This window comes from Equus asinus, chromosome 11 (genome assembly GCF_041296235.1).
Source record: "Equus asinus isolate D_3611 breed Donkey chromosome 11, EquAss-T2T_v2, whole genome shotgun sequence".
Classification (NCBI taxonomy): Eukaryota; Metazoa; Chordata; class Mammalia; order Perissodactyla; family Equidae; genus Equus; species Equus asinus.
Genome location: NC_091800.1, coordinates 4210014 through 4224867, shown reverse-complemented (window position 1 = coordinate 4224867; position 14854 = coordinate 4210014). Strand labels below are relative to the sequence as shown.

Genomic DNA, 14854 nt, shown 5'->3' with positions numbered 1-14854 from the left:
TCCGCTCCTGCCTGCTCTATTTTCTCACCTGACAGTGCCTCCAGCTCTGCTGATCATCTCTCCACCCCACATTGATCTCACTGACCCATGTCCCTGCTGGAAAGCTTCCACGACTGCCTTCAAACAGGGGCAAAAGCCCAGGACAGTCAGGCTCCAGACTCCAGTCTGTGAGTCCCTCTCTGCTGTCTCCTCGTGCTCCCGCATGCTGCCTGCCATCCAGCTTACTCTCCCCACAAGGCTGCTCCACCTCCCAAGAATGCCTTTTCTCCACTGCACTCTCCCTCTGCCTGAATTCTGTGTGTCTGTGAAGAGCCAGCTGTGCTGCCATCTCTCCCATGAACAGTCGCTCGTGGCCCCCACCCCTGGCAGAAGGGGCCTGTCTTTTCTGATCCTCGTCCACTTTACCTGCATCTCCCCATGCTGGTCACCAGTTTCTGTCTTGTGGTCATCCCACAGACAGTGTTAAGGGGCCTGTCCTGTGCCAGGCATTGCTCCAAGGGCTCCTGGAGCGCCTGTCTTCTCTTTCTCCCACTGGACCAGGGCCCTAAGCACAAGTCCCATACTGCTGTAGGCCTCACAGGCACTGTGAACAGTAGGCATGCAGTGAGCTTAAATGACTGGCATCCCTCCCCTCCACTGGAGGTCAAGTCTTCTGGCCCAATTGCAGCTTTAAGTTGGCCTGGAGTTAAAGCCAGTTTCTCTGATTTCAACCATTCCTCACGTTAAACTTTCCTAGCTTTAGGTTTATCTACAAAACAGAATTTATCAGTCCAGTCACAAAAGTTTTCTAAGGAGGAGCAGGACTTAAGATTCTTTCAGGTCCACCATCAGAATTCCTGTGTGTTCGTGACACATACTAAAGAGTCTGTGGCTTAGTGTGTGTTAAACTCTTGTCATTAGGCAGCTGAGGACATACAGCTAACTGTGCTCATTCTGAGACCTGTCTGCAGCATGTTGCAGGACCCCAGCAGTCAGAGAGGCGACTATCACAGCAGTCAGGTGCAGAGGGGGGAATGGAAGTCCCTGGTGGTTCTTTTTTCTTTTTTTTTTTTTTTTTGAGGAAGATTAGCCCTGAGCTAACCACTGCCAATCCTCTTCTTTTTGTTGGGAAATACTGGCCCTGAGCTAACATCTGTGCCCATCTTCCTCTACTTTATGTGTGAGACGCCCACCACAGCATGGCTTGCCAAGTGGTGCCCTGTCCGCACCTGGGAGCCGAACTGGCGAACCCTGGACCGCCGAAGCAGAACATGCGCACTTAACAGCTGCGCCACCATGCCAGCCCCCTGGTGGTTTGTTTTAAGATGACATACACTTACACCTCCCATCAAAGTGTCCTTTGCTTCCCCCCAGGAGATGGCGGGCAGAGCCCTCAAGCAGACTGGCAGCAGAAGTATTGAAGCCGCCCTGGAGTACATCAGTAAGATGGGCTACCTGGACCCGAGGAATGAGCAGATTGTGCGAGTCATTAAGCAGACCTCCCCAGGTGAGCTCAGCCCCGCAGCGTGGTGAGTAAAGGTGATCTGTGATTTAAACACACAAAACCGTTTGCAGGAAGGGAGGCCCAGGGCAGCGTGCTCAGCGGGTTGCCTCTTGGCACGTTGCCTCGTTCTGACAATGGGTGAACTGGGTCTGCCCTGCTCCGATGTTCAGGCCCTGGAGCAGGAGGCAGGAGGTGGAGATCCTGGGGCTTACCTGAGTGCCTCCCTCACTCCCCCATTTCAAATAACCCGCTCGCTTCCTACCTGGGCAAGTTTCTGTACTGGTTTTGTTTTGTTTGATGGAAGATTCAAAAATTCACTGGATATAAAAATTAGGTAGCCCAGCAGAATGAGAGTAAAATTGTTCTTTTTACTTTCTCTGGGGCCTGTGTGTGTCTTGGAAAAGGGAGGTTTATTTCATTAATTCTAAAACGCCCCTTGTAGCCTCTGAGAGCAGAGGAGGCCTTGGGTAGGGGTTCTGGGAGAGCCCGCCTTGCTTTCCCCTTGGAAGGGCCAGAGTCGCAGCCTCGACAGTGAGTGTTCCTCTCCTCCGGATGGAGCCGATGGGGCAGTTCTTTAGCATGTGAGGTCCTGGTGTGATGAAGGATTTATGATATTTAGTAAAAGGAGTTCTCCCTATTTTGTGGAAGACCTCGGATGAAATCCACTTCATCCGTTGCGTGAGAAAATTGCACAGGCTTTGTAGGTTGTATCTTTGTTGTTAAGAGGACACAAAATTTCTCTTTTCTTCTTGATAGAGGAATTTCCTTAAACAGTGCCAGGCTGGCCTCCTCATCGAGATTCTTAGAGTCACAGGGCTGTCTCGGCACAGCACGAACGGAGGCACGGCCCGCTCGGTGGTAATTTTCCTCTGCGTTGCCTTCCACGTGGATTCACTGATGCTTATTCTTAGCCCAGGAAAACCAAGCCACTGTTTGGCTGTGCCTTCTGCTTAATGCAGTGGCTGTTGAGGGTCTTGGCTCTGCCAGGTATTCCCGTGAGGGGTCTCTGACAGGCAGGGCAGAGCCTTTTGACTCAGAAGGTCACCCGGATCCACCCACAGCAGAACTCAGCCTGTGTCAGAGGACCATTAGTCATCGAAGAGCCTGTGCAGTAGTGTCAGCCCCAAGGACGTTGTTGGTGTGAGGAATTAGCCTGGTGGTGCCAGACCAACAGAGCAGATCCCCTCTCATGCCCTCTTCCCCTCTCATGCCATCTTCCTTTTCTCCTTCTTTGCAGGGAAGGGAATCGCACCAACTGCTGTGCCACGGAGGCCGAGCTTTGAAGGAACAGGCGACCCTTTCCCGCCCTACCATCAGCTGAGCGGGGCAGCCTACGAGGGCAGCAGTGCACTAGACGAAGTGCCTCGTCAGTACATGGACTTTCTCTTTGCCGGAGCGAGCCCTCACAGCATGCCTGGCAGCCATCAGCACCAGCCCAAAGGCTATGCTGCGAACATGGAGGCCGCAGGCATGAATTTCCCGGGGACCAGCCCCGGGGTCCAGGCCCTCCCACTGCAAGGCCCACACTACAGGCCACATCTGCTGGTGCCGGGGGAGCCCCTGGGCTATGGCATCCAGCGCAGCCCCTCCTTCCAAAGCAAGACGCCCCAGGAGGCAGGAGGGTTTGCAAACCTGGCTGGCAAGGGCCCGGCAGTGCAGCCAGGGGCCAGCCATGCATTTCAGCAGGCAGGAGCAGCGACAGGTCTGTACGTGCCACATCCACACCATAAGCAGGCCCACCAGGTGCACATGATGAGCTCTCGGGGCCAGGTGTTCACAAGCGACAGCCCCCCCCAGAGTGTGCTTACTCCCTCTAGAAACAGCCTCAATGTGGACCTCTATGATATGAACAGCCCTTCTGTCCAGCAATGGCAGTCCTCCACCCTGTCCCGCCGCGACTCTCTTCAAAAGCCGGGCCTGGAGGCACCCCCCCGCCAGCACGTGGCATTCCTTCCCGAAGGCCCTGTCCCCAGCAGAACCAACTCCTTCAACAACCACCAGCAGCAAGTGACCGTGCCCATCCGGGCCGGAGTGCCCAGCAAACCAGAGCCTTCCATGCCCTCCCCCAACACCATCACGGCTGTGACGGCTGCCCACATCCTGCATCCAGTGAAGAGCGTGAGGGTGATGAGGCCTGAGCCCCAGACGGCCGTGGGGCCCTCCCACCCAGCCTGGGTGCCAGCGCCCCCACCAGGGGTGGAGAGTCTGGACTCCAAGGACGAGCACCCTCTGCCCTTGGGGGGCGCTGCTGCCTACCCTCTGGACGTTGAGTACGGCAGCCCAGAGATGAGGTGCCCGCCCCCGCCGTACCCGAAGCATTTGTTGCTTCAGAGTAAGTCAGAGCAGTTCGACCTGGACAGCCTGTGTGTGGGGATGGAACAGAGCCTCCGAGGGGGCCAGGCTGCAGAGCCCGCTGACAGGAATGACAAGAGCCACAAAAATGCCAAAGGGGAGAAAGTGGGGAAGGATAAAAAGCAGATCCAGACTTCTCCTGTTCCTGTTCGGAAAAACAGCAGAGATGAAGAAAAGAGAGAATCCCGCATCAAGAGCTACTCGCCATATGCGTTCAAGTTCTTCATGGAGCAGCACGTGGAAAATGTCATAAAAACCTACCAACAGAAAGTCAACCGAAGGTTGCAGCTGGAACAAGAAATGGCGAAGGTAATTTCTCACTTCATTCTTCCCCTTGGCCCTGGCTCTTTCCTACGCCAGTCACAGGAATCACAGCAGAATCCCTTTTTGGTTTCTGTTTTATGCACCTTTCTTACAAACCGTTCGTCTCACAGGACAATGGTCTGGTTATGGGGTGAACAACTTGGAGAAATTACAAATGTCGCGCCCTCCCTTCCTTTCGCACCCGACTGGGGGGGGTCAGGGACAGCCATGCTTGATGAGCCGACAGATAAATTACCAAGTCAATTTTCTTGGTGTGTCTTTACTCAGTAACAAAATTCATTGAGTTTTGCTAACTAGTAATAAAACATTTTGAAAGAATAGAAACAAAATCTGAGGTTTTATAAATTGAAATTGTGGGATTTATCAAGAAAAATATATCTAGTAGTAATCCATTTATCCCTCCTTTAAGTCTATAATTAGCAAATAATATTTTAAATATACCTTAGTTGACACTGAACTGCTAGAGAAGGTAATTAATGAAATTATTTAAATTAAAATGTTACAGTAAATTTAAATCACATAAATCCAATAATTTCAAATTGTGAAAGTCATTCTGCTGTCCCATTTTCATTGACTTTTTTCTTTTCTGTTTTCCCATTTTCCTTGAGCTATTAAAATATTAGATTGCTCCTAGAATTCCAGGAATTTTATGATTACCTTTTCCACAGATTTTTATTTATAGAGATTTCCTTTAGTTTTTAGAGCCTAAAGTCACCTATTTTGTTTTCCCTTTGGCTTCCAGATTTATGTCCATATATGGATATAAAGAACAAAACTGATTATCATCTTGCTTGTAGTATATTGGCCCCGTTCTATTTTCTTTTTCTGTAGATTGAGCTAGGGTCCTCTCAGTTCTTGGGCATCTCTCCCCCTCTCTGTTTCCCGTCGTGGGGCTCCTCTGACGTCGCTCTTCCGTCTCCTCCTTCCACACAGGCGGGGCTCTGTGAGGCGGAGCAGGAGCAGATGAGGAAGATCCTCTACCAGAAGGAGTCCAACTACAACAGGCTGAAGAGGGCCAAGATGGACAAGTCCATGTTTGTGAAAATCAAAACCCTGGGCATCGGCGCCTTTGGAGAAGTGTGCCTTGCTTGTAAAGTGGACACTCATGCCCTGTACGCCATGAAGACCCTGAGGAAGAAGGATGTCCTGAACCGGAACCAGGTGGCCCACGTCAAGGCCGAGAGGGACATCCTGGCTGAAGCAGACAATGAGTGGGTGGTCAAACTCTACTACTCCTTCCAAGACAAGGACAGCCTGTACTTTGTGATGGACTACATCCCTGGGGGGGACATGATGAGCCTGCTGATCCGGATGGAGGTCTTCCCTGAGCACTTGGCCCGGTTCTACATTGCAGAGTTGACTCTGGCCATCGAGAGTGTCCACAAGATGGGCTTTATCCACCGAGACATCAAGCCAGACAACATTTTGATAGATCTTGATGGCCACATCAAACTGACAGATTTTGGCCTCTGTACTGGGTTCAGGTGGACTCACAATTCCAAATACTACCAGAAAGGTATTGTCCCAGGCATGCCACGTCCGCTTTCTGCATCTAGACAGAACTACACCATCTGAGACAAAGGTTTCCCACCCTGGGGTCTCCTAATCATTTGGAAATTATCTGTCACTCCATTATGTTATAATTTGGTGTGACATCTTCCCTAAAGGAATAGTATGATATGTGTGAGATTTTTTTTAAGTTTGTGGATTTAAGTTCTACTGTAATATTTTGGGAACAATAGGCTATGGAGTGTCTTGGGGCCTTTGTGAGGAACCATCACTCTGCCCTATTAAAAAGAGCCTTAAAAAATAAGTCTCAGGGGCCGGCCCAGTGGCGCAGCACTTAAGTTTGCACATTCCGCTTTGGTGGCCCAGGGTTCGCTGGTTCGGATCCTGGGTGTGGACATTGCACTGCTTGGCAAGCCGTGCTGTGGTAGGCATTCCACATATAAAGTAGAGGAAGATGGGCACGGATACTAGCACAGGGCCAAAAGCAAAAAGCTTTTTTTTTCCTTTTTTTTTTCCTCAGCAAAAAGAGGAGGATTGGCAGTAGATGTTAGCTTGGGGCTAATCTACCTCAAAAAAAATAAAGTCTCACAACTTGCCAAGAAGTCCTGTCTTAATGCTAACCTGAGTCTATGGGTGTGGGTATAAGTAGATATAGATATAGATATAGTTTGACTCCGTCTCCCATAGTTCTGCTGGTCATTATCTTATGTATGGCTTGTATTCTTGAAATAGTTATTTTAGTACCATAGCTCAGGCTTCATTCTTTTAACTCAAAACTAATTTTAAGTTATTTAATTCATTCCTATTTTCTGTCATTGGAGTCATTTTTGTTCACGTCTTTTAAATCCTCTTATGCTTTTCCATGCTAATCTTAAAATATGTTGTGTCAGACAGGTGTAGGCCTTTTGAGATTGGCCTGAGAAGCACTAAGACAGATGTCCCCGCAGTTGCGTGAGCCTTTCTTACTCAGCGTCAGGCTGTCCGCCAGCACAGCATCCGGCTCCTGTAATTGCTTCTCCTGTTGTTTCTGTCTTGGTGCGTTTACCTCACAACTTGCATCTCAGAACCACAGGCCGGCTGCAGTTGGGGTAGATTCTTTCTTGTCATGTGTCAGAAGCTGAACTGAATTACTTTTCCCTTTGAAGCTATGAATTTGTTGCATCGTTGAATAGTGAAAATTTACTTTGTTTTTTATTCTCTTCTTTCACCGCCCCTGAATCCTGGGTGAAAGGGAGCCACATCAGACAGGACAGCATGGAGCCCAGTGACCTCTGGGACGATGTGTCTAATTGTCGATGTGGAGACAGGCTGAAGACCCTGGAGCAGAGAGCCAGGAAGCAGCATCAGAGATGTCTGGCTCACTCCCTGGTTGGGACGCCAAATTACATCGCACCAGAAGTCCTCCTCCGAAAAGGTGTGTCCTTGGGCCACTTTCCTCGAGAGCTCCACAAGTCAGCTGCCCACCTGGAGGCCATCTTGACTTCCAACCTGTGGAGCCAGATGACTTCTGAAGAGTCTCTGCAGCTTCAGCTTTCTAAGACTCTAGATAATTCCCATTGTGTTTTTGTACTCATGGAAGCCTGTGCGATTACTCCCTTAGCAAACAAGCTTCCAGCTTATCTCATTTCTTTCCTGAACTGCCCTTGCTTCCAGGGTGAGAGAAGAGACGCACCATTAAGCCAGTCTCCACTTGCCCCTTCCTGTGGTTGGGAACTGATAGATTGGGTGTAGGGTGTGGGCTTTCTCCTTTGAACCCAAGAGAATCACTCCAGAACTGGTTTTGACAGAATCATATGATATAAACAGCTCTGAGGGTCACAGGGACACTACTCAGTCAATTTAAGACATCCATCTCCAGAGTCCAGCTTTAACTCTTCCTTGTCCAGGCTCCTAGCTGGGTTGTACCATCTCCAACTGGTTATTAAGTATGACAGAATACAAATAATTGTTTTCCTCCAATTGTCCTCTGGTAGTCCAGAAGCGTCTTAAAGGTAAGATGTGGGGACACTAGTGTGCCTAAAATTACAAGTACTCAGTAAAATTGGTCTCCTGGATGGATCCTCTGTTCTATCAAATATGACACCTGATTGAGTACAAAAAGAATCTTTCAGTGATCAGTTGCATGGCCCATAGCAACCGTGGTTGTTGATCTGATCCTGTGTAATAACTCCAGACATCGGTGGCCTGTCTTTTCACAGGTGTTGTTTCAAGTTTTTGGAGCCATCCAGACTCGGTTCACATCGGAGTTTTCTCTCTTAGCCGTGGTAATCCAAGGCTGATTACCTAACCACTCAGAGCCCCAGACAGAACGACTACCTTGAGAGGTCGTTGAGCCACCTCGCTGCCCAGTGAAGGTCTCGTTCTCCCCTCTCAGAGTGGGAGGTGGGAGTTGCTGGGCTGTAGGGGAGGGCTTCCACCCTCTAGCACCCAACGTGTGTAGCCGTCCAGAGGAACAAGTGGTCGGAGCTACTCTGAAGCCTCCAGTGCCAGGCTGGGGCAGGAGGAGATGGGAGGGAGGGAGAACAGAGGGCCTCTGAAGGAACTAGACTGGCAAATATGGCCGCAGGTCTTGCGCCGTCACACTTAGCAAGGATGAAGTGGCATCGAGACTGGAGCGTGGCTTGGACTGGGCTGTGGGCTATGAAGGAGAAGTGGGAGAAAATGAGAGAGAAATGAACCTGCTCTCCAGTGTCCTTGAGGCTGGCCCTGCCCAAGCCACGGGACGTCCTGCCTCAGCTGCTGCGTCCTGGCAGCTCTGAGGAGGGCCTGGCCCCCTTGTGCCTCGCAGAAAGAGCATGTCTTAGGAGAGGTGTTTCCTTTGCCAGAGTGCCCCCTTTCTTCCTCCTTTTCTCCACATTCCTGGGTTCTCCCAAACTGACTAAGAAAGCCCCAAGGAGGTCCCCTGACTGGTTGCGTGTGACTGTTCACACGTCTTAGCACTTCCTGTTCCCAGTTACTACTATGTTAATTCGTGTCTGTATGTTCTGTAAGAACTTAAAATTCTGGTTATTGTTGTTACTAACAGTAACAGTAATCTTTTTAGATTGAAAAGTCTTTCCTTATCAGAAAAGCATCCTGTGTTTATCACAGACTAATGATTGGAAATAAGAAAGTGCAGATGACTGTACCCCACCCCAAGCCTCTTGCCACCTGGCAGCGTCCTTCCAGCCTCAGAGCCACAGACCAGGGAGACACAGTCTGTGTGGGCAGGTTTTCTCTTCCGTCACATGTGGCTGGAGCATGCCTTCTCACTTTACAGTAACTCAGTATTTCAGGATTTCAGAAACCTCCCTGAGGGGAACGTGTGCCTGTGCTGGGCCTGACGAGGCTTTGTCTTCCAGGGTACACTCAGCTCTGTGACTGGTGGAGCGTTGGAGTGATTCTCTTCGAGATGCTGGTGGGGCAGCCGCCCTTCTTGGCCCCTACTCCCACAGAAACCCAACTAAAGGTAACTGAGGAGGTAACATGCGTCTGCTTGCTGCACACACACGTGATTCTCTGATGGACCCATGAATCTGGGGTCAACGTTTGACCTCTTATTCTGAGTAGTGGTAGAATGTCAATTAATAATCCCTTAATTAGAAAAACACTGAATTAAGGCTTAGTTTTACTCCAGTAACAGTAAAGTTGGAATTTGTCTTTACCTGTACCCTAATTGAGTTGCTGGACTGTTCACTAATTTGCCTGCATGAAAATAACCCAATTTTTTTTATTGTGATCAAATTTACCATTTTTAATTACCATAATTCAGTGGCATTAAGTACATTTATAATGTTGTGCAACTGTCAGCATTACCTATTTGCAGATATTTTTGTCATCGCAAACAGAAACTGTCCCCATTACACGACTCCCCCTCCTTTCCTTTCAGCCCTGTGGCCTCTCATCTATGTTCTGTCTCTATGAAGTTGCCTGCTTTAGGTACCTCATTTAAGTGGGATCATACAATGTTTGTCCTTTTGTTGCTGGCTTATTTCACTTAGCATAGTGTCCTCAAGGTTCATCCGTGTTGTAGCATGTGACAGGATTTCCTTCGTTTTTAAGGCTGAATAATATTCCATTGTATGTGTGTTTTGTTTATCCATCATCCCGTGAAGGACACTGGGGTTGTTTCCACCTTTTGGCTATTGTAAATAATGCTGCTATGAACATGAGTATGTATGCACGTGTCTGTCCGAGTCCTTGCTTTCACTTCTTTTGGATGTATACCCAGAAGTGGAATTGCTGGATCAGATGATCATTCTATGTTGAACTTTGTGAGGAACCACTAAACTATTTGCCACAGTGGCTGCACCATTTTACATTCCCACCAACGGGGCACAGGGGTTCCAATTTCTCCACACGGTCACCAACAGTTATTTTTCTTTTTTTGTAATAGCCATCCTCGTGGGTATGAGGTTGGGATCTCACTGTGGTTTAAATTTTTATTTCCCTAATGATTAATGATCTTTTATGTGTTTGTTGGACATTTGTATGTCTTCTTTGGAGAATGTCTATTCAAGTCATTTGCCCTTTTTAAATCAGGTTGTTTGTTTTTTTTGTTGTTGAGTTGTAAGAGTTCTTTATATTTTCTGGATATTAATCCCTAATCAGATATATGCTTTGCAGACATATTCTCCCATTCCATAGGTTGTACTGTTAATAATGTCCTTTGATGCACAAAAGTTTTAGATTTTGATGAAGTCCAATTTATATGTTTTTTTCTTTTGTTGTCTGTGCTTTTGGTATCATATCCAAGAAATCATTACCAAATCCGATGTCATGAAGATTTTCCCCTATGTGAGTTTTATAGTTTCATAGTTTTAGCTCTACAAAAACAACTCCTTGGGTTTGAACCAACCCTCCCATCCATACACCCACCTCCCTCCGTGTCGTGCCCAATGCCTGCTCACCCCAGCCCACAGCCCGTTCTATTGGCCTTGTTTTATCCTGACTCTAAGTATAAACAATAAAATACCTTAGGTTTTCTCTTCACAGTAGATGCATCTCTATGACAAATGTATTTACTGACCTCCAAAAGGGCTGTTCTGTGTGGTTGAGCATCACAGACATGAGGCCAAGGACAGTCAGCTTTATTATTGTTCTTTGTGAGGTGGTGTTTTTTTTTGTTGTTTGGTTGGTTTTTTTTTTTTTTAACAAAACCCCATTTGACCATCCCCCAGCCGCAATAAATATTGAATGAGAACCATAATGATTCAACAGAAATCTTTTTGCCATAGCTAAAGAAATGACTCATAGAGAATCAGGCTCTTCATTTTTGTGGAAAACACAAAATTCTTTTGCTAAACAGTATTTCTGATAGAAGAAAACCAATCTCTTGTGGTCTGTATTGGCTTCATCATCCCATGCCTTGGGCTGTGAGCCCCCTACTAAAACCGCACTGACCTTTATTTTATTTTATTTTATTTTTTGAGGAAGATTAGCCCTGAGCTAACATCTGCCGCCAATCCTCCTCTTTTTGCTGAGGAAGACTGGCCCTGAGCTAACATCCGTGCCCATCTTCCTCTACTTTATATGTGGGACACCTGCCACAGCACAGCTTGCCAAGTGGTGCCATGTCTGCACCCGGGATCCGAACCGGCGAACCCTGGGCCACTGAAGCAGAACATGTGAACTTAACCCCTGCGCCACCAGGCCAGCCCCCGCACTGACCTTTAAAGCTGCTCAGATCCACAACTGCTGCTTCGGTCTCTACTCTAGCTTTTCTTCCATGACACTAAAATTATTTAAAAGTTATGTCTTCACATACTGTTTCAGAACTGCCCTAGATTGGCCCTGAGATATGAGCAGAAACTAAAACTTTGGTTCTCTTGTCTCTTCAGGTGATAAACTGGGAGAACACGCTCCACATTCCAACCCAGGTCAAGCTGAGCCCTGAGGCCCGGGACCTCATCACCAAACTGTGCTGTGCTGCCGACCACCGGCTAGGGAGGAATGGGGCTGACGACCTGAAGGCTCATCCATTCTTTGGCACCATTGACTTCTCTGGTGACATCCGGAAGCAGCCAGCCCCCTACGTTCCCAAGATCAGCCACCCCATGGACACCTCCAATTTTGACCCCGTTGATGAAGACAGCCCTTGGAATAATGCCAGTGAAGACAGCACGAAGGCCTGGGACACGCTCACATCCCCAAGTAACAAGCACCCTGAGCATGCATTTTATGAATTCACTTTTCGAAGGTTCTTTGATGACAACGGTTACCCTTTTAGGTGCCCGAAGCCTTCAGGAGCAGAAGCTTCACAGGCTGAGAACTCCGATTTGGAAAATTCTGATCTGGTGGATCAGACTGAAGGTTGCCAACCAGTGTACGTGTAGACACTGACTCTGCATCCCCGCCGCTCTGCTTCTTCAGAAGCCGGGGTGCCTGCAGCTGGTGCCTTAACAGGCCAGTGGGCAGCTGAGGCCAGCTTTGCTTGAGGTAGTTCATTGATTACTTCACTCGAAATGCTGGTCTTCATTGAAAACTCCCAAAACAAACAAGAAAGCTTTTCTAAAAAGGACTCCGGTCTAGCAGATCTTCCTTTCTAGATTCTGGTTGATGGTGGGAGAGGGAGGTGGGGGCGGGGTGTCAACATTGCTTTGAATTGGCTGTTGAGGACCTTCACTGCGTTAAAACAATATTTTAAAAAATTTAGTACAGTTTAGAAAGAGCACTTATTTTGTTTATAGCCATTTTTCTTACTAAATTATAGGGATTAACTTTGAGAAATCATGCTGCTGTTATTTTCTACATTTGTATTTTATCCATAGCACTTATTCATATTTAGGAAAAGACATAACAACTGAAGAACATGTGATAAGAAGTCTCTGTGCAATAATGTAAAAAAAATAACACTGTTCTGATGTTAGTGATACATTTTATTCACACAATGGTTTTTGTTTTATATTTTTTCCCACATTTCAAAATTGTGATATAATGTTAAAAGCTGCTTTTTTTTTTTTTTTGCTTTTTGCATATTATAGTTTAATAGGAAGTGTGAATAAGGTAATTATGTGGGTGTGATTTCAGATGTCTGGTGTGTAGAAAGTACTGCATGAGCAGGGTTTTTCTATTATAAAATTACCATATCTTGCCATTCACAGCAGGTTCTGTGAATATGTTTTTACGGAGTATCTTTAAATGAGGTGTTCTAGACAGTGTGCTGATAATGTAGCGTGTGGGTGACTTCCTTGCTGTGATTGTGTCCCTTATTGTTTTGTTAAAGAAATGCAGATGTGTAAATGAGAAGTGACTTGTGTGTGTGTCTTGGGTATGATTGGATTCTTTTGGGGGTGAACTTAAACATTTGTCATATACTAAACTTGTATACATCAAAAGGGAGTAATTTAGCTATTCCAAAAATTTTAAGCTAATCATGGAATTATGTCCGTTTCAGTAGTCAGTGTGCTTTTTCGTTTTTGGCGTAGCTGATACGTGGAATCCAGTAGCCGAGACCCGTCTGCCAACAGACGGCCCGCGCTGGAGGGCTTGATGGCGTCATTCCCTGTTGTGTCACAGCTGAGGGCTACCACGGTGAAATTTAGTAATCTTGAGGTTCCTTCACATTTTTTTGCTGTTGTGCTTTGAAGTATCAATCTTAACTTGGTTTTAAAAATACATTTTTCTAATATTTATAAAACAGCAAAGATTATTCAAAGTGACATTGGAATAAATAATGAAGCCATACATATTTTCTTAGAGGTGTAGACGTATATATAACTGCATAGATAAACACACAAAATATTCCTTATTTCAAATTAGTATGATTCCTATTTAAAGTGATTTATATTTGAATAAAAAGTTCAATTTTTTTTGCTTTTTAAAAAATCTGATGCATCATATTTTTCATTTTATTATTCCACATATTTTTCCTTGAAGTTTTTAGCATAATGTATCCATTATTTAGTATATATCTAGGCAACAACACTTATAAGTTTATCAATGTCTAAACTAAAAAAAACCAATTCCTGTGTACTGGTTTACATTTGTATGAGTGGCAAATGCTAAAGTCTGCTGTGCTTGTATCGTGACTGTCAGTATTGTTGCTATTTTATAGTAATGCCATGTCGTTATTTACAGCGTTCTGACGTACTTTCATGTGGTAGTTTCTTTCTCAGGAACTCAATTTAACTATTATTTATTGATATATCATTGCCTTTGAAAAGCTTCTACTGGCACAATTTATTATAAAAATTTTGAATCCATATCCCTTAGTCGGTGTCATGTTTTATTGGAATTTGTAGATTCTTGCATTTATCAGCGTGTTGTAATCCCCCACACTTTCCCAGGGTTGCCAACTACTGATGGAGCCACTGTCTCGAGAGGGGAGAGAGAGGAGCTTCCCCCGGCAGGGCTCTGTCTCAGGGAGGCTCCGGGGCGTGGGGAAACAGGCTTTCAGGTCACACACACAAAGTCCAAATCAGGGTGTGGTTTTGTGACCCAGCTTCTCTTCTATAAGGTGGTGACAAAATATCCCTCATTAGGATCGTTGAGTGGGTTAAGTGAGATGTCAAATATATGTGGTGGGTGACAGAATAAATCTTGAATAGGAGCTAATTTCCCTTCATGAGATAGTTAAACTGGAAGGACAAGTGTAGCCTCCTGACCTTCGGTTTAAAATGTTCAGTGGTATTAAGGAACTTAGAAAACATCATAATTTGTTTTACTTTGGGTTAGTCCTTTGAATGGGTACAATCACATGGTTTAAAATTAAAATGTATGAAAGGATATACAACAAAATGTCTTCAGTCATTCAGTTCACCTCCCCACAGACAATAAGTGATATTAGTTTTTTGTGTATCGTTAGGGAAATGAAGCTTTATGCATACTCAGAACAAGGAAATATGTATGCTTTTCTGCCTCTTTTACACAAATGGGAGAATTACGCATATTTTTCTACATCTGTTTTCTTCACTTGGCAATCTATACCAGCACATAGAGAAATTCTTCATCCTTTATAATTACTGCATAGTATTCCATCATGAGGGTATATTATAAGCAAAGCAGTCCCATATTGATGCAAATTTTGATTGTTTCTGATCTTTTTATATTATAAATAATATTGCAATAAATAACCTCTTATAGCCATCATTTTGTACAAGTACAAGTCAATATGTAGGATAGATGCCTAGAGGTGGAATTACTAGGTCAAAAGTTAAATGTGTTTGGAAAGTTTTGCTGCTAGATTGCCCCGCAGAGATCTTGGGA

General features: G+C 45.9%; 1 protein-coding gene across 4 annotated transcripts in view; it reads left to right on the top strand.

Moving 5' to 3' along the window:
* The window catches only part of LATS2 (large tumor suppressor kinase 2), a 97450-nt gene extending 83597 nt beyond the window's left edge, over positions 1–13853 (top strand). For 3 of the 4 annotated variants that reach the window (XM_070520372.1, XM_044777447.2, XM_070520371.1), the window contains 6 exons: positions 1354–1486; positions 2721–4144; positions 5093–5675; positions 6900–7082; positions 9010–9116; positions 11488–13853. In XM_070520372.1, coding sequence (XP_070376473.1) covers positions 1357–1486; positions 2721–4144; positions 5093–5675; positions 6900–7082; positions 9010–9116; positions 11488–11982 — 2922 coding nt within the window. In that variant the 5' untranslated portion in view covers positions 1354–1356 and the 3' untranslated portion in view covers positions 11983–13853. Of the gene's footprint in view, positions 1–1353; positions 1487–2720; positions 4145–5092; positions 5676–6899; positions 7083–7866; positions 8023–9009; positions 9117–11487 lie in introns of those variants that run through there. The other variant, XR_006532508.2, reaches the window with a different exon arrangement.
* Positions 13854–14854: the final 1001 nt, after the last annotated feature.